General features: G+C 46.0%; 1 protein-coding gene across 1 annotated transcript in view; it reads right to left on the bottom strand.

The window, feature by feature from the left end:
• The window catches only part of LOC136955989 (catenin alpha-2), a 64,738-nt gene that overhangs the window by 20,047 nt on the left and 22,426 nt on the right, over positions 1-22,265 (bottom strand). Inside the window, exons 3-5 of the mRNA XM_067249786.1 lie at positions 4,887-4,979; positions 3,436-3,592; positions 2,216-2,416 (exon numbers count right to left, since the gene is read on the bottom strand). Coding sequence (XP_067105887.1) covers positions 2,216-2,416; positions 3,436-3,592; positions 4,887-4,979 — 451 coding nt within the window. The remainder of the gene's footprint in view (positions 1-2,215; positions 2,417-3,435; positions 3,593-4,886; positions 4,980-22,265) is intronic.

Here is a 22,265-nt window from a genome sequence, read left to right as displayed (position 1 = left end):
TATGAAGCCCTATCATCACTCATCCCCTCTCTCTCCAACGCCACCCCCCCAATGTGACATTGGAGTGTGTGTGTACAGATTAGTGTGTATGTGTGTAAGAGTGTGTGCGTACTGTAGATCTGCTCATGTGTGAAAGTGCATTTGTGTGTGTGAGAGAGATGGATAGAGCATGTGTGTGTATGTGTGTGTTTCATTCTATGGGGCCTCTGGGCCTGGCTAATCCTTGGGAGCAGGGGGCTAACTCCCTCTTGTCTGTAGCAGAGGATGATGTATAAAGGCTATGGCGGTGTGCTGCAGTAGTCTTAGTTCATGACGGGGGGGGGTGGGTAGGGTGGGAGGTCACATGACATTAACCTGGTCGCTTTACTAGGGAATTAAAAGAGTCCCATCGCTTTATTTTCCTCAAGGGCTAGCTGAATCACTGCAGAATGAATAGAAAGTTAAGGCACACATAATATCATAGCAGTACAGGGTAGCACAGAACAGAATAAAGGCAAATGGATTGAATAAGAGAATGTACAGAGCTCCTGTCTGGCTTTGTGGTAGTCGGGGACAATTCATAGTCATGGCCACCGCCGTGCCCTTGTGTGTAGAGTTCTGGTTTTGCCTGCCCCTAGTGTCCTGTGTCTTGTGTCCTGTGTCCTGTGTTCTGGTCTTTCTCTTTCCTGGCTCCCTGCGCCTCCTGTGTCTCGTTAATCATGCAGCTGTGTTCCATTGTGTTATCGCCCAGCCCAGCCCAGCATGTCTGTCCAGCCCTGTGTCAGTCCTTGTCGGTTCCTTGTTGTCGTAACCTGTGTGAGCATCCCGGCTGCGTTCCCGCCTTTTGATAAATCAACACTTTAGATTTTTTGGAAATCCTGCCTTCCTGCCTCCCTCCCTGCGTTTGGGTCCTCCTACCTGCGCTCAGCGCGACTGTTTCTAACCTCCTCCCCCTGATGTTGTTGGTGACTTATCGTGTTCAGAGGCACTCGAGGAGCGCTGATTGTGTCTCTTAATTATCCCGGTGGATGGTATAACGAGAGAAACAATGGATTTCCCGGCCCTCCTAAATGGGCCCTAATGGGAGAGACAGGAGGGGGGGATGGAGAGAGTGCAACAGAGGAGAGAGGAGTGGAGGGGACGATGGAGAGAGGGATGGAGGTCTGTCTTAGGACAAACAGATGAAGGTGATGAGAGACTTGTTCTGCAACATTTGTCGACTCTTTGTCTAGGGTATTCCTTGTTATAGGCTGTACCGTAATTGAAAAATTGATTAATGTATTCTCTCAATTACCTATCTGGAACACCAGTAATTGGAAATCAGATATCCCTAACAAAACAACAGTGGCATACTGTATGAGTATTGTGCTTTACAACTGTGATTCACACACACAATCAGCCCGGTTCGGTAAACCACTCAAAAGCAAGCGTTATAATTAAAGCTGGGAACCGTTTCAATATATTTGTCTACCTCAACATCCCCAGTCTCATTCTTTCTCAAGCTGTCCGAGTAATATGTAAACACACGGGACACAGCCCAACCTGGACTCCTTCAGAATCCAACCCTGGACACAACCAGGCGTCTGCCCCCCCCCCCCCCCCCCCCCCCCCCCCTGCATCTGCTCTGCCCGGAGAGACGGCTCACGCGGCCAGGCGCCAGCGCCCACTTTAGGTGCCACTTGAGCCACGTTGTTCTGGCTCGGGGCCTTGGTCTGTCACAGGGGCTAAACTGGTGCCTCCTGAAAGCTGGTGCCAAATGAATGGCTGGTGAGGGGAATGGAGAGATGGAGAATGAGAGAGAGAGGGAAGAGTAGAGAGAAAATGAGATTGGGTCAAAGAGAGGTAGCAGAGGCAGAGAGAGAGAGAGTGGTAAAGTAGGGACATTACAGAGGTAGAGAGAGAGAGAGAGGTAGAGAGAGGTGGAGAGTGTCGTTAGACAGTGAGATGGGCCAGTGGTGGAGGGCAGAACAGGTGGTGCCCTGGCGTCTGTCGTCTGCCCAGGGTGTGAGAGCCAAGGTGCTGCTGGGCATTGTGGGATTGAAGAGCGGCAGGTAGTTAGGAGTGTGTCTGTTATCTATAACCTGGCGAGTATATGTTTGTGTGTGAGCGCCTGTTTCACATGAATCTCTGAGTGTCCGACTATACCTGCTCGTCAGCACGTCTGTACAGTCAAACATAACGTGAGTGTGTGCACGTTCAGAAACAGGACGCTCCTCTCACAGGACAGTGCACTGACCTGTTTCGGAGAGCAGCTTGATAGACTCCAGCACGCGCTCAGTGTACACGCCCGGCTCGTAGTTCTCCATCTCGGCGTTGATGATGTGGACCACACGGGCGGCACGCCCTCGGATGGCGCCAGCAGTCCGGTCCAGCGTGTCTACGTCACCCTCCTGGAGGGCGATCACGCACTTGTTGACATCCTCCAAGATGTGGTTCTCTGCCAGGGTTTTTGTTGGTGGAGGTTGTAAAATAATACAAATTCAAAATAGACAAGAGGGAGGAGACGTGGGGGGAGGGGGGGAGGGGAAGATCGTTTTAAAATATAGATATTGCTGTATGATAACAATATGTGTTGTCTGTCGCACCTGAAGGAAACGTTCAAAGAAAATGTATCATTAGAAAATGCCAGCATGAGGCTGAGAGAGTTTTCAGTCAATATCTTTCGGAGGTATTGAATTATGTGTGTGAATGTTTGCATGTTGCTTTTCTTCTTTCAGTATGTACCAAACACATGGAGTTTCCTGTTCCTGAGCTTGTCAGTCATCTTTGGATCGATGAAAACAATGCTGAGAGGAAAAAGGTCTTTCGGTGGTAACCAGTCAAAATAACATACTATCTCCCCGAGCAATCGATATTGTGAGGCCTTGTTGATTATAATTTATATGTCAAGGGATTTCGTAGAACCCAGAGGCGCAAAACAGATTTATCTATTGGATTTGTATGTGTTAGAGTACTGTAAGTGTGTGTTTCTTTTCACAGGTTGTGATCCTTTGTGGACCAATAACTATAAATTGTTTGTCTATTGTGTCACGTTCACAGACGGACACTTGTTTAAAGTGAACTGGACCAAAAATACTGTAGCTGTTACAAAAGTAGATATATAAGATCCAAAAACATTCCACCGTGAGTTTTAAGTGGACAAATTAGCAACATGGAACTTTCCATGTCCAGACATCACTCAAGAAAACCAAATGATACACCCTACCAAAGCTCCACAACAAGTTTATGTCCACTCCAAAGCTAATTCTATACAAGCTTGTGTAACAGTCTATCTATACTAAAGCTTCCATGATAAGTTTACAAACAGTCATACACAACAAAAAATGTTGGGATCATATGAGCTCCAGTTCAGGAATTGATGCCTGGATTTATATTGTAATTCTGTCAAGGTAACACTTGAAATTAAATTATATATTGGGTTTGATATACAGAGGTTTTGGTGCCAGCAGGCCATACCTGAGACGGACAGGAAGTCGTCCACGGAAGTGATGTCGTCCACAGCCTCGGTGAGGATGCGCACCTGCTTCTCCCATTGGTCCTTGAAGACATCCATGTTATCCTGGGCCACCTTGCTCTGTGGGCGGGCCGCCAAGGTAAGTGCGGCATTGATCACCTGAAATGGGAGAGACAGAGATAAACAAAAAGTGTGTGTATTTGAGTGAAAGGGAGACAGAGAGAGTGTGAGACATAGAGAGAGTGTGTGTGTGTGTGTGAGAAAGACAGAGAGTGTGAGAGGGTTAGAGAGGGTGTGTGTGTGCGTCATTAACTCTCCTTAAATTCTCACTCAGCAGTCCTGGCACAACTAGTGTTCAGCTGGAGCTAGGAGGCCTCGCAGGCTTTTCCACCAAGTTGCTGAGCACAAGGAGCCCAAGTGGATGAATTATATGCAAGCTGTCAGGGATGTGTGACTCTGACTTAATCACCTTCATGAGCTGTTCTGTTAAACGATGAGGCAGGTGCAGCCTGTTGAAAGCTGTGGCACTTGGTAGGGAAAGACCTCTGATGTTAACGATACCGAGACACACAGGGACAGATCTGGAACGACCTGTCTGCTTTTCCACTCCTCCTTCTCCTTCTCAACTGCCCCCAAGTTGCCTCTCTTGATTTCAGTTTTTCTTGTCAGCTGAGTCCTTGCCAAGAGGCTTCTGGAAGGGGACGAACCGTCTGGCAATCACTCCAGAAGTTTCCTAGCTTTACCTCACTTTGGAAGTCACTTTTACCTTCTGTGGTGGTGATCATCCGGGTGTTGAACCTTGAATCCTAAATCCACCTCTCCCATCCATTCCTCCTCTCGTCTCCTCCCCTCTCATCCATAAATAGTTTTCTGGATCCCATGTCTAATACCCCAACCCTGATCTGGGAAACAATGGGTCGATGTCCAATACCTCTTCTGACAGGACCCTGAAGGATGTGAGGGGCTTCAAGAGTCTTTTTCTGTCTCTGCTGCATCTCTCTCCCCTTCCTCCATCTTAATCTCTCTCTCTCTCTCTCTCTCTCTCTCTCTATGGAGTTGTGTATAATGGATTTGTCTAAAGGTCCAACTCTTTTGGAAAATTGCGGTAGAAAAAGTACCAATGTCAAGCCTCATTTTTTTGCAATGGAATCAATCATCTACCACTAACGTGACGGTGCAGAGTGCTGCAAATACTAGTTCAGATTTCTGAATATCAGTTTCAGCATTCATTCACTTGAACATGTTTTACTATGATCTCCAAACATACTGCACAATTCGATTCAGCCTATCTACACCTCTCTTAATCGCCAACCATCTCTGGAGGAGAGGTTCCCTCAATGATTTTCTTCTCCCAAGATTTCTTAAAAACGTTTCTCAGAGTTTTCCTGATTTGATTTGAACACTAGTCAATCACAGCCACATCCAGTCTTCCAGTGTAGGCATGTTTGCTTACCTGTGGGCAAAGACTGTCTATCTGGGTGGCAGCCATGCGAACCAGCTTCACCCCTTCTTCATTGTTAGAGATGGAACAGGCCAGGTTTGCCACCTACGGGAGGGGAGGAACACAAACAACATCAGTACAGTGCACTGTGGAGTGTATGTACTGTGGAGGTTGACAATACTTTAGCTGTTTATGGACAAATGCATTTCGGAGTTCAGTGAACATGAGAAATAAAAGTATAAAAACATTCCCGGAATCACAGTTATCCATTTAGCTTAACAATCACCTAGAGTTACTTTAACATTCCATAAAAAGAGAACATTCTACACAAACAGTTTTGCCACCCCACGTTAATGTGTTTGTTCAATTGCTATGAAAGTGCACAGCTGTGTGCTTTAGTTGGAGTGGAGTACAACCATGTATTCTCATCCTGTCCAGTTCTAGCAGACAAACTTTCCTACTCACAGACAATGTTAAGTGCTTTTTCTGATAGTGTCTCCCAGAGAGAAAAAAAGTTAAGAACAGAGTGGTTTCTCGTGCGCTCACACCTAGTTCTAACAGGCGCGGCCTGCCAAGGACATAAGAGAGAGGATTTAAGACTGGGCCTGGAGCTGTAGACAGAGGAGGTTAGGGCCTGCTCAGGTTAGGGCCTGCTCCACTGTTAGATTGCTATTTGTTATTCTTCCATGCTCCTCATCCAGGGATGTTCCTTCCATCAGTTCCTTGTCCCTCTGCCTTCTTACCTCTCCCTCGTCCTGGTCTTACTTTTATTGTTCAAGGAAACATTTTTGACCATTTCAATAATTCAAAACACAGAGACTTTAATATGAATTTTTTCGCGTCGGACAATCTCAAGGGCACATTTCTGAAAAGATACAGAGAAATAGAACGTGCAAAAGAAAGAAAAAGAGAAATAGAGAAAGACAAATGGAAGACAAAGTAACACTCAAAGGAAGTTGCTCCTTCGCGCCTGCACCGTGGACCTTAATGGTGCGATGTGCATGCTCTACATGACAAATCAGAAGGCTTTATTACAGACAGAAGAATGCTTTTGCTAAAAAACCTCTAAGGTCTTAAGGTCCAGCGGGGCAACTGGCATAACTGGGTACCAACATCAGAACCAAAATGTCCGCCCTGTAACAGCAAGTGTAACTAGAAACCTCTGACTCATTAGTTTTGGAATACCCAAAGTGCTGTGGGTTCATTACCAGTGTGCCTAAATCATTATCTGGGCTTATTGGTGCAAAAAGGCGCCTCATTGTGTAATTAAGGAGCCAGATGGCGTTGTTCAACAGGAACGCCTCCTTGGTTCATTTATGTCTGCCTGCATCCAGGGGTAGAGCTTCTCTCCTTCAGATGGGTGTGTGTGTGTGTTTGTGAGTGCCTAGTCTGTCTGTCTGTTTACTGGAATGTCTGTCTGTGTGTGTGTGTGTATATTTGTGTATGCGTATATACTTGTGCGTTTGTGTGTGTGTGTAACAGCTGTCTAGCCCAATTCTCAGCTTATGTTACCATAATAATCACGTCTGGTGTTAGCGATACAGCTAGAAGGGGCACTGATGGTATTTTAATGTCACTTTGTCAGAGGAAATTAACTTCCTGCAACATTTCTTGGTAGCGTGCCAGTATATTTGTTACAGCCATATTGTCAGTTTGGTAAATAGTTGAATCAATAGTTGAAGCAAAGTAGCCAGAGCTTTGCTACAGTAAAGTTAACAATTACTGCTAACCAGAAAACACTCAAGAGTACTGCTCCTGGTTTCAAGTGTCAAGTGCAGAGATTCCAAGCATTGGCTGAAAGGTAGAGCATTGGCTTACTGTCGGCCGCATGCATATTCAAGAACAAAGCTCAAGTGCACACTGCACACTACACCATATGTGCAGTCCTATCAACCAGGGCCTCGTCAGCACAAATATGAATTCAATCCAGCAGAGCTGAATGGATATACACAGCGGCTGAAGGTACAGTCCTTTATAACCCAGACGGCCCCAGAATGCACAGGCAGGACACACGCCAACATCTGCCTTTACGTAGATGAAGGCCACTGGGAAGATATTCTCATTTATGACCACCACCTGGAGTGTGTGTGTGTGTGAGTGAGGAGTGGGGTGGGGTGGTGGGGTTGCCTTGGTGAGACAAAAACATTCCAGAATGCCGCATTGGCTGAACACACTTGTCCCGCCTCCTCCTCCCCCCCGCTACATCATGCAATTTAATTCTCATAACTCTGTAATGGGATGGTGTCCCGGAGCGAATGCAGTACCCTGGATGGATGGGGGAGGTGAGCTAAACAGACACATGTCTGTCGGCTGTGAGGGGGTGCCAGGCCGCATCAGAGCCTCTGCTGCTCACATGTCACTTTCGGAGGCAAAGTGAGGTAAATCTAATCTGCCTTGGAAGATTCTTGCTCACGGCCCCGTCTGCCTTCACTAGTGACAGCTATGAGTGCTGTGATAGATTGGATCACCTTTTGTGTGCATATGAATGTGTATGGCTGTGTGTGTGTGTGTGTGTGTTTATGTGAGAGAGAAACTGAGTCTTACATTACTAAATCAGTCAACATTCCTAGGTAGATTAGACAGCACTCATAGTCACATTTGAGAATTGCAACCCCCCGCCAAACCCCCGCATCTGAGTTCCTACCCTGCCACCATCTCCAGATCCCCCAGGCCTTCACCTCTCCCATTCCCTCTCTTTCGCTTCCTCTCTACTGCAGTAACCACATCTGAGGCTACTGTATGGGGTCCAGGGCCTTCAGCAGAGCTGGCTGTCTGCCCGGCCAGTTGTCTCTCGCTCTCTCTCTCTCTCTCTCTTTCCCTTTTGCTCCTCCTCTCTCTCCCCTCCCTCTCACTCTCTCCCTACCCCCATCTCTCTTCTGCCCAACACAGGGAGCTGGGTCCTTGCCAATGATGTTGCCTCTTGCCAAACTACTAATTGCAATTATCTAAAGAAGCAAGGCCTCCTTAGAGGATGTCATTTTTGGCTTCTTCAAAAAAGGACAACCCCAGAAAAGAAGGAAGAGAGGATAAGGCCTCATCTTGCGCAGTGAGAGACTTAAACTGATACTGCACTGGAAGCCTGAACTACAACATCATGATTTAAAGGATTGAGTAAGTGTGTGCGAGTGCGTCTGTGTGTGTGTGTGTGTGTGTGTGTGGGGGGGGGGGGGGGGGGGGGGGGGGGGTAGGAGACAGAGAGAGCGCTGCTGCATTGTCATTCTTCATTTCATCTTCTGACAAAGAACTATCGATTTTGTCCTTTCTACTTTGCCTCAGATAATCACTTCAGTTCTAATTTGATGAAGATTCCCTCTGTAGTTTGGGATCTTCATGCTAGATATTCTCACGTACACTAGCGGTTAACCAAACCATATTTCAATCTTCTCCACTATTAATAACGGCTGTGTCAAAGGTTCAGGCAAACTCATAAGGGATTTGTCTGTCTTTCCTCTACATTAAGTCGTTTATAAAAGTTTATCTATCAAAATGGCCGCCATCTAAACAATAAGGGAGTTTCTTTCAGACAGGACACGGGACAGGGACTGGCCCCGTTCCCTGTCCTGCCACACCACGGCCGGATAAATCACACGCCAACCCACTGTGCTCCCTGGAAAACAATTAATGGACTTCCTGTCAGCCAAGGTGGCGGCCTCACCAGCCTAAGGATGGAAGTAGGTACAGGGAGAAAGAGAGAGAGGTAGAGAGACAAAGAGACAAAGAAGGGGTAGGGGATTCAAGAGGAGTGAGGGGAGATTCAGACAATGATGTCTGAATTATGGCCGCCCAAACGGAAGCACTCTGTTCTATTAGAAGGCTCTTCAGCTGTTTCACTTGTTGAGGGGAGGGTGGGTTTATTGACAAGGAGGGCATGTCCCCAACTAACACACACTCGCTGGCACAGTTTTGCTTGTATATTTTACACACACACACACACACACACACACACACACACACACACACACACACACACACACACACACACACACACACACACACACACACACACACACACCAACCCGAAACACACACATACACGTAAACACAGTAATAAATCAGCCTGTCAACATAGGTGGAAAGCACTCCATGGAGGGATATAGTCAACGGTATTACAACCTGCTAAGTGCAGCTCTATGTCTCTCTCTCATTCCCTCCCTCTTGTCCTCCCTCCATCCCTCTCACTCTCTCTCTCTCACACAGAGTGAAGGAAGTTGCACCCTCGAAGGACTGTCATCCATGTTTGTTTCCGTAATGAGACGAGAGACCTCAACAGAGGGGCGCTGGGCTGAGATGAGCCTGGTGATGGTAAGGTTCTGGACATTAGGCTGTGAGCCTCCAGACACATATGCTGGGCCCAGTCAAGATGCATGGAGCTTGGTTGACTAGAGCAGGTATAATGAAGAGACTATTAAAAAGCCTGAGTTCAACTTCCACCACATTGTAATGCAGATATGTGAAATATGTATGTATGCTTTCTAGCCTCGGGAAGACTGCTTCTGGCTGATGATAGCTTCATTTGCTTGACGCATTATTGTATCAAAGGGCATGTTCAACCTTCATACGCAGATAGAAAATAGATAACATATCATCATTATTTTATTGACGCGTCGTCAGACCAAGTTTGCGTTCTCTCTGTTCTCTGTGGTCTGGTGATATCTGATGATTACTTATTAATGGCACCCTGAAACACGTCCATGTTGTAAACTTAGCTGCCATGAGCTTTGCTTGTGGCTTGCCCCTGGAAATGTAGCCTGAGGTACATCTCTCGCCTCTGTCAGTCCGGGCGGGAAAAAAAAAGGTTACAGCTGTGGGGTCATCATCCCTGATGAGCCGTTCACTACAGGGAGCCTGAAGAAACCAGTTGCTGAGAGCTGCATCTTGACGATGCTCCACCCACGGCCTCTGTCACTCTGCCCCTCCTCATCCTGCCTCCCCTCCGCCTCTCCCCCCAGTCCTCTCCTTCTTTCTCCCTCCTCACCCTCGCTATTGCAGGCACAGACGGCCTAAATTGCGTCTGACTCTAATGCACTGTGGGAGCTGGCTGCACACTCCGTAAATCACATGGAGTCGCTGACGTTTCCGAGGTGACCGGCTGGCTAATTCTGGACAAAGACTGAGACATAGTCTTTTGCTTCCTGGAGGGCAGGGGGGTACACACTTATCTGTACACACACACACACACACACACACAGTTTCATCTTCAGCTGGATAGGCACAGGGGTGTCCTCTGGAAGTGTTCAGTCGCTCCAGAGCCTACCACTGCTAAACTGCAAGGCGCTTGTTTGCAAGAGAAACCATCAGTTGTAGAGGACCGCAACAGTACTGTAATTAAGTTCCCTTTGGGAAACAAAAGTCGGCAACAGAGAGAGCAGAGAAAATAAACAAGTAGCATGTGCATGATCGGGGCTGTTTCTCCTTCGTTTTATACCGTGCTTGAACAATCTATCTTTAGTTTGTCACACAACAGCTGCCAGCACAAGTGTCTTGGGTCATCCTTTTCTTTACATTCATACATAATGTATGAATCAATACAGAAGTATGTACATTTCTTTCATAACACCAATTGACATCAGAAAGTGCCGATAGGGTTTAGTGCAAGACTATGAGATTGCTGTTATTGTGTAAATAAAGTTCTGTCTGAACCCAACAGAATCATTTTTACTCCATATTTCACCAAAAAGAAGTAGAAGCACCATGTCAAACAGGCTAACCCAGACAACGTGAGCAAACTTCACCATCATGTCAAACTTTGTGCCTGAACCTGGCCCGACACTGTGTTCTGACAGGTCCGGTTCAGGTTCAGGAGCCTCCCTCAATGCCACTGACCTTCAGCACCCCAACTCTACATGCTTTCTCTTGTCTCTGCTGGTTCTATATGGACATTCTATGCATTACATATGCAACATGTGTCACAGTTGAGCCACCATGGAGGGCGATTTCCAGATAACAACCAGGGTACGTGTTGGGCAAAGTCATGCTGTCCTGTACAACTCATAGAGTCTATAAAATAGCTATGCCGTTACTATCAACCAAATAGATGTCTGGAGAGGTTCTGAGAAGCTTACAGTATTTAAGATGATGTTTTGATTTTGACATCTCCAATTTTTGGAAAATGCTGAGGGCGGCAGGGTCACTGTTTACGCCTAGCTCGTTCACCATGACGCCCAGCTGAAAGTCAATAAGCAATGCCTGCGTCCGACGGGCTCAAAAAACAGTCGTAAAACCTGGGATCATTACGCAGCTTCTAAATGTGATTTACTTAAGTGGGGAGTATGTGTGAGACGGAAAGTGCCGGAGGAAGAGGAGATGGCCACCCAGAGAATAATATACCGAGTATTAAACTTTACTGAGCTCAACAAGGGACACGAAAAAGGTAATTGAAAACAATATAAACAATCCATAAAGCTGGATAGACAGGGGCTGACTTGGGACAAGTGGGAGAATGTGAATGTGTGTGCGTGTGTGAGCATCTATGTGTTGGTATGTCTGTGTGTGTATGCTGCACCAGGACGACTTAAATCAGGCTATTGGATATTGGATTATCTTGTTCACACTACAGTGAGTGACAGGACGGGTTAGGAGGGGGGTGTTGGGGGGGGAGCAGACTCTTGCTCCCTGGGGCAAAAGCCAACGACCCACTATCTCCGGCAGCACTGTGCAAAGATATGTTTCCTCTGAGCTGGACTTTCAGAGCAAGGGTTTCTTGGAAATATGTTCCTGCCGGTTGCTAGGAGCACTCTACTGCTGAGGGAATGTGAGTGTGTCACACAGCCTAGATGGCAGGCAGCTAGATGGATCACTCAACTTGAAACATCTTCAAACCCAACGTTGCAAGTAGTGCAGCCAAGGGGCCAAACTTCTTGCACAAAGCTTTCCCCAAACCCTACAAAAGAGCAGAGCTAAGGCTATTTTCAGTGAAGTATTGATCCCTCTCCACCTCCTCTCCCTCTCTCTCTCTGAGAGCACAGGCCATGCAGTCAGACTTGGCATTGGAGTCATAATTATGAAAATGGGCTGCCTTGTTTCTTTCATCTATCTGTACTTTACCAGTCCCTTGCATTTAAAAAGCACTGTGTCACAGAGCAACAAAACACTTAAGGGGTCTCTTTAAAAAAGAGTGGTGTACTTATTGGTGTCAAGACATCGCTTGCCGAGAAATCTGCAACGTGACAGACGGCACCTTCACAACACTGGCCACAAGATTCTCCCAGGTCTCGTAATCCCCACGGCTCCTTTGTGTTGGAAGCTGGCCCGTTTGCTTCTCCTTCCGGCTGTATGAGGGGTTGTGGCAAGATGACGGCAGGGGCAATTGGATTACGGCAGGGGGTTGGGGGGAGGGGGGGGGGGGATTTTGATAACAGCAGGGTGGCATTTGGATGGGTACTGCAGCGCTGAAGGAGCTCCCCCGTTAGCGTTTTGGTACACCCTGGTGGCTCACTGGGTAAGAGCATGTACCATATTTAGGCGGATGCGTAACGCAGGGCCCTGCGTTCCAATCTGGTTAAGGCCGCGTTATGCACCTCTTCCCCTCTCTCTCTGCTTTCCTGTCTCTCTCTCCAACTGTCCTATATCAACAAATAAAGCACCCCAAAAATAAACATCCACCTTTGTAGCTTAGATACTCTCTATAGCACTGGTGACTAACACAAGTTGCTGGGACCGAGATCTCCCCTAGCATTCACTTTAGAAACCTGTTCAGTGCTTTTTGCTGCCATTTCCTGGTGTAAGCCCTAGTCTCCAGTCAGTGCTCCCCTCCCATCTCATCAGCATAGAACTGCTGCATTAGTCAGCCACCATCCCCCCACTAACCCTTTAGATAGACAGGCTTCAAGGGAAAGGTCAGGAGTTTCCGTCTCGTAATGAGAGACCTTTCCTCAAGGTGTCTGGTACGGAGGCTGTCTGTGTTGACAGGTGGGCAGTTTTTTTTTTTTTTTACCTCGAACAAAAACTTTTCAACCGCTACGTTCTTCTCTGACATCCTTGCCAACACTGAAGTCCTCTCAGTTGCATAACATAAACAAGGAGCTTTCACAAAACAACAGCATGAAACTAAAGCATTAGGGAGTCTAGGGAGTCAGGTGGCTGAGCGGTGAGGGAATCGGGCTAGTAATCTGAAGGTTGCCAGTTCGATTCTCGGCCATGCCAAATGAGGTTGTGTCCTTGGGCAAGGCACTTCACCCTACTTGCCTCGGGGGGAATGTTCCTGTACTTAGTGTAAGTCGCTCTGGATAAGAGCGTCTGCTAAATGACTAAATGTAAATGTAATGTAAAGCATCCGATGGGCTTTTCTCATCTATCCACATCCACTCCCTCTTCAGGAGACTTGCTTGTGCCAAAGCAAATGTCACATGTTGACGACTCGGGATTTTGAAGTTAACCCTTTCTGCCCGGGTGTGAGCAGTGATGGGCAGGAGGGGACAGATGTGAAAGGTCAAAGTGTCCTGACAATACAATTAACAAGCTATTAAAGCTGCGTGTTCCTGGTGATGTCTGTTACCTTCACCTATCTACAGATATCTAAGATGCCGTATTGTATGGTCAGTCTGTCACACACACATACACACACACACACACAGGTATACTCATATAAACAGAAACATATAGACAATGGCTATCGTTAACATTTGGACGTTATTGTTTCATGGCTCATTATATAATCACTATGCTCATTGCAATGATGATTTCTTCCTGTACTACACACTCAACATGTAAAGTAAGTGTTGACACTAAACCTCTTAATATCCTCTACTATGGGTCAGGTTATGTTGCCATAGCAGCATATGCTCTTCATTGTGATGCTCTCTATCTTCCCTCAAATATCAAAGCATCAGTGTAACAGCAGACAGTCTATGTTCTGCTACGCTTGAATGAGTTCACTAAAGTAGTTCACTGAAGTAGTAGTACTGAAGTCACTGCAGAAGTACTCACTTTCACTTTGTTTCAAGTTGCAAGAAGGAATGCTACAGTGTTCCTGACATAGCAGAACAGGAAGTAAACAGTAAACCTGTGGACCCGTGTCCAGACAGTCATACAACCATCGGAATTAGCCCCTTTCCCACAATCACTTTAACTAATTAGTTCATTAGGAGAACAGACACAACCTCTGCCCTGGGTCTCCAATTAATTCAAACCTTCGAACAGAGTGTTTTATAGGTGCTTTTCTTACCAAGCAATGATAAGCAATAAATTGTGAGTCCAATTAATGTAGGATCGGTGTAATTAAGTGGTCAGATGTAAAGTGTGGCCAGACCAACTGCTCCCAGAGGAGTCTGGACATGTCCTCGGTAAATAAAGCAGTAAAACACCAGAAAATCTTGATTATCCACTTTGAAAACGTCCCCTCGGGAGAAGAATATCCAGCCCATTTAAACAGGTATTAATATGGGATTTCATCGCTGGAAGTTTTCAAAAAGGCAGCTCCTGGGTGCTCTGCGGTGTGTGGCTGTGGGTTGACCTTCTGACCTCTGAGATAGTTACCAGGCAGCAGGCAACAGGTGGGGTTCATTAGCTACCAATAAGGCTGCAAGGTCACAGTGCAGGTCCCAGTGGAGTGGTTAGACATCTTGCGTTCATGTAACGGTAATTTCCCAAATGAATCTGATTTGAGGTCATTATTTGTGTAGGTCGAAGGGTGAAATGATTATGGGTCACCGATTCACGTTTGACCTTTTGACCCGACTAGAACCTAGCTCAACAGATGACCATTACATGGTATTGCGGCAATGTAAGGACACCAATCCAAACCACTCGTTCTTTGCTTTGTGTACCAGAATGCTGTTCTACCCCATACTGAGACAATGAAGAATACTCTAACTTGTACTTATGAGTTGAAGATATTCAGAGATATGTCATGATCAGTCACACTATATTGAAATCAAATACTTACATGAAGAAATAAAAGTGGATACCACGAAGAAGAAAAAAACATTAAATGCAACATGGACATCTTACTTGGAAGCTGTCCATGTTGCACTCTGTTTGCCCTCATATTAAAGTATTTCAGGATCAGGATATCCAGAGTTTCATGCATGATTCACGAAAGTCCATAAATTTGCTGTTCTCTTCCTCAGAGAGAAACCTCAACACAACAATAGCATTAATGTAAGTGAGACAAAACAGGGTTCGGCCATTCTCTGAGGGAGTTAAACAGGTAGGCTCCGTGCATCACATTATTTACTCTCGGAAGCTTTTCGGAAAGTAATGATTCATGCAACTATGGATGAATCCTGATAACCAAATGTATTTATTTCCTACAGACTTTGGTCAGTTCGATTTATACAGATATTAAAGGTTTTGTTTCTTACAGTGCAGTTGTTCTCAAACTGTGGGGAGTAATGTAGTTGCATGGAAGATAGACACGGATATATTCTTTGACAATAAATAACAAGCTTGTGTTGTTATGGTTCCAAGTACAATAAGCCTCTTTCACACATGTACAGTGAAAGCAAAGTTTTTATCCATCTAGTGTTGGCTGTGAGTCGTTCATTTTCACCTGGACATTTAAGGTTTGAAAAACTAAATCAAGTGTTGAAATATGTCTTCATACATGCTGTCAAGACAGCATGTATGAAGAGGATGTATACATTCACATTCAGACAGATGAACTAATCCCGTTGCTGACTATATTATAGGGTGACTGTATAAATACTGTCTTAAATGCTGGGCCACCACATAAAACAAAGGTTTGAGGTAATTGGCTCGGAGAGGCAATGTGAATGGGTTTGGGATTACTTGCCATGGTAACATGTTTCTGTCTTTCTGTCTCTCTATCTATTTCTCTTTTGGCCTCTGTGTAACAGCCAGCTGCAGTATACTTTTATTCTCCCATTGTTTTGTTCCTGGTGGGGCATATGGAACAATCTTATCACTACAGAAACACCAGTGTCACACACACACGTGTGTCTGTGAGTGTGCGTTTAAGCTCTCTTGTTTGCGTTGAAATTAATTCAGTGACCAAGAAGTGAGCCTGCTCCTATGTGTGTGTGTATGTGTGTGGGAGGGAGGGCTGTAAACAGCCAAATCATCCTCCAGTTGAGGCTGAGTCATCAGCCTCATCACACCTCCCCTCCTCCTTCCTGTTGTCCTTCCTTCCTCTCTCCTCCTCGAAACCGAAAGAGAGAGAGAGAGAGAGACAGACAGACAGACAGATAGGGGAGAGAGAGAAAGAGAGAGAGACAGTGAGAGAGATAGAGACAGACAGATATGGGAGAGAAAGAGAGAGAGACAGGGAGAGAGAAAGAGAGAGAGACAGTGAGAGAGAGAAAGAGCAAACGGATGGCTCCTTCTGCTCCATTAATCTAATGACAATGCCCCGTGACTAAGACCAGCTTAGGAGGCATCACTCATCGCCCATCGGCTTCCCATTCACTTAGCATGCTGCCTATGCATGACTGCAACATGGACAGACAGAGAGGGAGCGCGTGTGTGTGAGAGACAGAGAGAGAGAGAGAGAGAGAGAGAGAGAGAGAGAGAGAGAGAGAGAGAGAGAGAGAGAGAGAGAGAGAGAGAGAGAGAGAGAGAGAGAGAGAGAGAGAGAGAGAGAGAGAGAGAGAGAGAGAGAGAGAGAGAGAGAGAGAGAGAGAGAGAGTGCAAAAGAGAGGAAAAAAGAGGAGCCCTTAGAAACAATAGGCAGATTACATTCCACCAGTGTCCATGGCGACCGTGGGAGGGTGCAAGCCAGGCCTGATAAGCGAGGGAGAGGATTAATGGTACGTAAAAAGTGTGTCAGAATGGTGTTGGCCCTCACTACTAGGCCTTAGCACAGCAGTTTTACCAAAATCACTTCTGATCTGCTCTTGGAAACAGAAACTGGAGAGCAAGAAATACCCACCGAGCCAAAGAGAGATAGCGACAGAGAGAGACCGAGTGAGACAGAGGAAAAATGTGTGTGCCTACACGTGTGAATGTGCGTGCGTGTGTGTGTGTGTGTGTGTAATAACAGGCTCTATCTGTGTCAGTCAGGACCTAATCAAACAGTGTCGGAAGTAAGGAGCGGGTTCTAAAAAGCAGCCAGCCTCTCAGATGTGCGCTGAAGGGATCCCTGGGGCCCCCGAGGAACAGAAGAACCAGTCAATGGCTGTGAGGCGCTCAGGAGCCCTGAGGAATACACCGTGGCACCACTCCCCCTTCATGTGGCTCCTGTGGGACGGCCCAGAGGCGGGCATGGTGCATGTGCAAGCTTTATGCTAACTGGATTGGGAGCGTGTGTGTGTTGGGGGGTGGGGGGGGGGGGATTTGTGTGCATTTGGACATTTGCTAGCGTGTGTGTGAGTGACTGCATATGTGTGTGTGTCAGAGACTGTGTGTGTCTGCATGAGTGATTGTGTGTCTGTGTGAGGGCCTGTGTGTGTGATTATGTGTGTGTGTGTGTCTGTGTGAGTACGTGTATGTGTGTGTGAGGGACTGTGTGTGTGAGTATATGTGATGGTGTGTGTTCTCTCCCTCCAGTGCTGTCCGAGGGAATGCTCTCTCTGCGTGTTAGCAGCTGGTTCTGTAGGATGAGCGGCCCGATTCAGCACTCTCTCTGGGGGGACAGGGAAAAGCTTCAAAATTAGTGAGGGTGTGTGTGTGTGTGTGTGTGTGTAGCACGTGTCAGCACACAGCAGAGAGACTCACATGATGAGGTTTGTTTTCAGGTTGTTGTTATTGAAGGAGAGATTTACAAACACTTTGTGGAAATATAGATACCCCCTCCACTGGTACTTTCTCCCTGTTGACTGGGCTTGTCCTAATATTGAATCTGGATCATGAAATTTGAACATGATAAAAGCCACAGCTGCAATTGATTTCTACATGCTGTATTTCTGTTGGTGCTATAAGTGTCCATCTGTCTGTCTGCATGTCTGTATCCATCTGTCTGTCTGCATGTCTGTATCCGTCTGTCTGCATGTCTGTGTCCATCTGTCTGCATGTCTGTATCCGTCTGTCTGCATGTCTGTATCCGTCTGTCTGGATGTCTGTAGGAGGAGATGGGTCTATCTATTTGTCGGTCGGCATATCTGTATCCATGTGTCTGTCTGTCTGCCTGCCTGTCTGTCTGCTCAGATCTCCTTCTCTCCTTTTCTCCTTTCTCATTCTTACCACACGTCCCCTTCTGTCCCCACATCCCATGATCACAGAGCATACTTTACAGACACATGCAAGGGAGATGATGGTCATCATAGTGGCTGCCATACTTTCAAGGACAAGTGCCACAAATGTGTTAATTGATGTTTTTGTGCACTCGAGCACAACATCCCCCCCGACCGCCCACAACCCAACCCCGTCACTTCCCAGCTCTGCCGCCACCATCGCCACGCTACCTAGCAACAAGGAGGCTAAAAGAAGCTCCTCAAAGCTGGCTACAGCATATGATTAAAGGTCAAATTAAAGACATCAATCCTGTAAAACGAGTCATTCTGAGAGCTTGACATCAAAACACTCCTCACCGTACTACCACTCACCGCAACATTCACACACACTCTTACTGTAGGGATGCACCAAATTCAGATTTTTGGGTACTACTACTACTTCAGTACTACTACTTCCAAAACCGAATACCGAATCCTCCTCCCATCCTCAGTCCATTAACACAGTAAACACATTAATAAAGTAAACATCGTCCACAGCAGTGTATAATAATTTTTTTTACTGTAAAAAATAAATAATAGGCAACATTATGCCAGGAAGACAAGTGGGAAAAACTATTTTGACAATTACCATATGCCTATGTTTTTCGTTCGGATGTTTCATACGCAAATGTTTTAACAGCGGATATGTTGTGTATTGTTTAGGGTCCTTACCACGCGAGATTGCAAATTGAACATTTAGCTCGACTTGAATCGCCTTCTTTTGACTAAAAGTCCTGCCAAACAACACTTTTTCTGCTCACGAGTTCCATCTTCACTTTCTCTCAGCCTACTGCTTTGAACGGTCCACCTACGTAAACACCTTCCCGTAATCAACGGTGGCGTCATTATGTCGACCAGCGTAGCGCGCATAGTGCAAGCGCAGGGTTCAGATTTGGTGAAAAATATACTCGGCCGAATCCGAAACCAAATCCTGGATTCGGTGCATCCCTAGTTGATACTAGTACCCACTCCACATGCTCACACACCCTTACTGTTGATACTAATACCCCCTCCACATGCACACACACACACACACACACACAAACCCTTAGCCTTACTACCACACCACACACACCAGGACTTCTTATCCACACATACAAACTGTGCCTCGCTACAGGCTGGGTTCTTTTCAAGCCGTTATCTTTCCCATTAGCTGTGACATCAGGACATTTGTAATGGCGTGTGTTGTCAGGGGAAAAAGCATACGTCTTTGATCTAGTGCAGTTAAGAACTTTGGTTCTGCATGTTGGGAGACACTAACAGCTCCCTCTCCATGTTGCTCACTCACTCTCTGCTCTATCTCTCTTCCCCTTTCACTCACTCACTCACACACACACACACAAACACACACACACACAACGCAGGTCGTGTCCTCTTAGCTCCAGCTGAAAACACTCGTGACTGTTTAGCGTCCGAATGAAGCTTCCCCTTCCTGATGCTTGCATCTCAAGCTATGACATGTCTTGACTTCCAGACCACTGAATACGTATGGATCTGATGACCCTAAAGGCACATACAGTACAGTCTGTATCCTCCCATGTGCTGTGGGACTGCTCATGTAGAAACAAACCCATTTTCCAGTCTGCACACATTGAGGGAGTACAGTGTGCATCATACTGTATGAGAATGGGTTTGAATACTGGCGACTTCATCCAGTCCAGTATGCCATGTCTGCCAGGGGTTAAATAAACACTGCACAGAATACGTCTCGAGTTTATAGACCTTAACCACAACCTTTACCACTATGAAGTTACAGGCACGTTTGCTACAGTATGTTCTAGTGATGGAGAAAGAAGGGTTAAGGGTTACTAATAAGCCTCCCACCATGGTGAATAAAAAGGGAGCCTGAATGTCTGTCTGTGCATGCTTTTCTATGTGTCTGTACACTTGTGTGTTTGTACATGTGTGTGTGGGTGCAGTACGTTCGGTCGGCTACACGCAGCTGGTTAGTATGCAACATGTACACGTCTATAACCTGAGCGTACATCTACCGGACAGATTATTACTGTTCACCTTTGGCCTGTCTGAACAAAGCCTCGCTTATCTGTTCTCACGCCAGGAGGGAAGGCAAGAAGAAGAAAACTTGGTAATAAATAGAAAATAAACAAACAAAAGTGCTGAGAGGGGAGAGATAACACAAGTCCGGGTCACGGGAAGAGGGAAATGAAATGAGGTATGTACCGCTTGTGCCCGCCAGGATTTATGCCTCCCCTTTTATTATTTCTTTACAGGATAGAACCACAGCAGGAAGAGCAGCAGCCATAACCTTGTGGCTTCTCAAACATTTCAGCAAGTATTGCTAACAGCTTACATTTCCAACAGCTAATAATGGTAACAGCTAACATTGCTCACAGCAAACACTGCTACTGCTAACATTGCTAACAGTGCAAACAGCACCAACGGTGAAATAGCTATGCTAATTCCAGTTATTAGTAGTCTATGCCAAAGCTCTTTGTGCCTCTGAAACAGAAGGAGAATGTGATACGTTGAATTACAGAAGGCGGGAGTCACTGTGGAGCCTAATGACAAGTATCATTAGGTGCGTTCGACATGGACTGACTTCATGCAGCGCTGCAGCCAGTTGCAGGTGGTTGACTTGAAACAGTGAATTCTGGTTAGACTTTTTGTCCGATTTGAGACGGCGCAGAGGCTAGGTCACTGTGACGTAGCCATCAAAGTACCGTGAGATCGATTCGAGAACTGCCGGCTGTGTAGCCCAGCGCATTTTCTCAAGAGCAACTGCACGGGTTCTAATGACGACACAGAATCCATGGATAAAGTTGGACGATTAGACCTCACCTGAATTCCCCTCTCGGTTACCCTAAATACCCCCCAAGCAGCAATGTGGGTCTATTAATTTAAACAAAACGTCTGACCTTAGCAGTGTTCATATTTAGCACAATCCTTATCAGGATAAATGGTGGACCCCAATTATCCATAGTGCTCTGGGATTACAGCAAAGGGCCTCTCTGTTCCTGCCAAATCTCTACCCCACAGCCTCCTCATACTAGCTCCTACCCCGCCCTCGTCCACTCAAGAGCCTCTGGGCCAAAATCTATCTTTGCCCCATTTTTCTGAACACCTGTCACCTCGACTGTTTATGATGGTTAAGCCAAGGTGTGCTTGATCCCTACAAAACCTGTCATTGTGATCGGTCCAAGATCTCATCACCTTTCTCTGTCAGAATGGCAACGTATTTCTCAACATGCCTCTTTAAAGGGATTGAGTGAACCGGGATTCTTTTGTGTTCACTTGATAATTAAGAAGTGTATATAAATGATTCTCTAGCATGGCAACACGTGCTCATTATGGAGGTTAACATACCAGGCTAAAGGACACAAGTCCATGGCTAAGGATGTATAGTTGCATTCCAAACAATCTTAATTTAACCCTATTTACACTGGTGAAGACAAGTGTGGATCAGTGCATGTTAGTGACTAGAGATAGCCTAACACAACCAAATGTTATGTGTGGAATGACCTTATTCTAACCTGCACCATGCAACCCAAAAGGACTGTTGTTCTGGATGCATTAGGTATCGTAGTCACAGCAAAGGTAATCATTTACTTCACCGCAAAGTGCATTTTGTCACCTGAGAGTTTGTCATTACAACATAAATGTGTAGTACCGTCTGAGCTTTAACTAGGACATTGCTGTTGCCACTGTGCAGGGATTTGTAGTTCAGATCGATGATTAATTGTTTGAGTTTCACATCAACGGACTACAGCGGTAATAATTTGATTAAAGACAAAAAGAAAGGAGGTAGGACAAATATCTAGGTAAAGAACTGTTGTACTAAAAGCTGTAGATCACAGTCCTGTTGGAAACGGTGCTAATATTTCCTCAAAGGACTCGACCTCCAATAAATAACGCTATTGCATTTAATAAGCTATCTCGGTTAAAAATCACAGGCTCCTTAGCTTCTATCCTTTCACCTAATTAATCAGGGGCAGCAGGCGCACAGTTGCTTGTGCACTCTGTCCTGTATTTTGTACCGCAGGAAAAAAAAAAATCCCTGTCTCTAATTAGCTGAGATGATCTATTTTTCCTAATGAGAATTGATGGCTTTTCTTCTGCTCCGCAAAGCACTTTCTCTCTTCCTGCCTCTTTTTCTCCTCTATCCCCACCCGCTCCTACCAGCCCCCGCCGTGCCCCAAGTGCAAATCAGCGTCCGTATATAGAAAAAAGGAACACCAAATGAGGCGGCGTGCATGATTAATGGACTTAATTTTCAGAGGATTTGACTTGACGACGATAGCCCACTTCACCGCCAATGCTTTCTCAT

Source organism: Osmerus mordax, chromosome 14 (genome assembly GCF_038355195.1).
Source record: "Osmerus mordax isolate fOsmMor3 chromosome 14, fOsmMor3.pri, whole genome shotgun sequence".
NCBI classification, from domain to species: domain Eukaryota; kingdom Metazoa; phylum Chordata; class Actinopteri; order Osmeriformes; family Osmeridae; genus Osmerus; species Osmerus mordax.
This window is presented reverse-complemented; position numbering and strand designations above follow the sequence as displayed.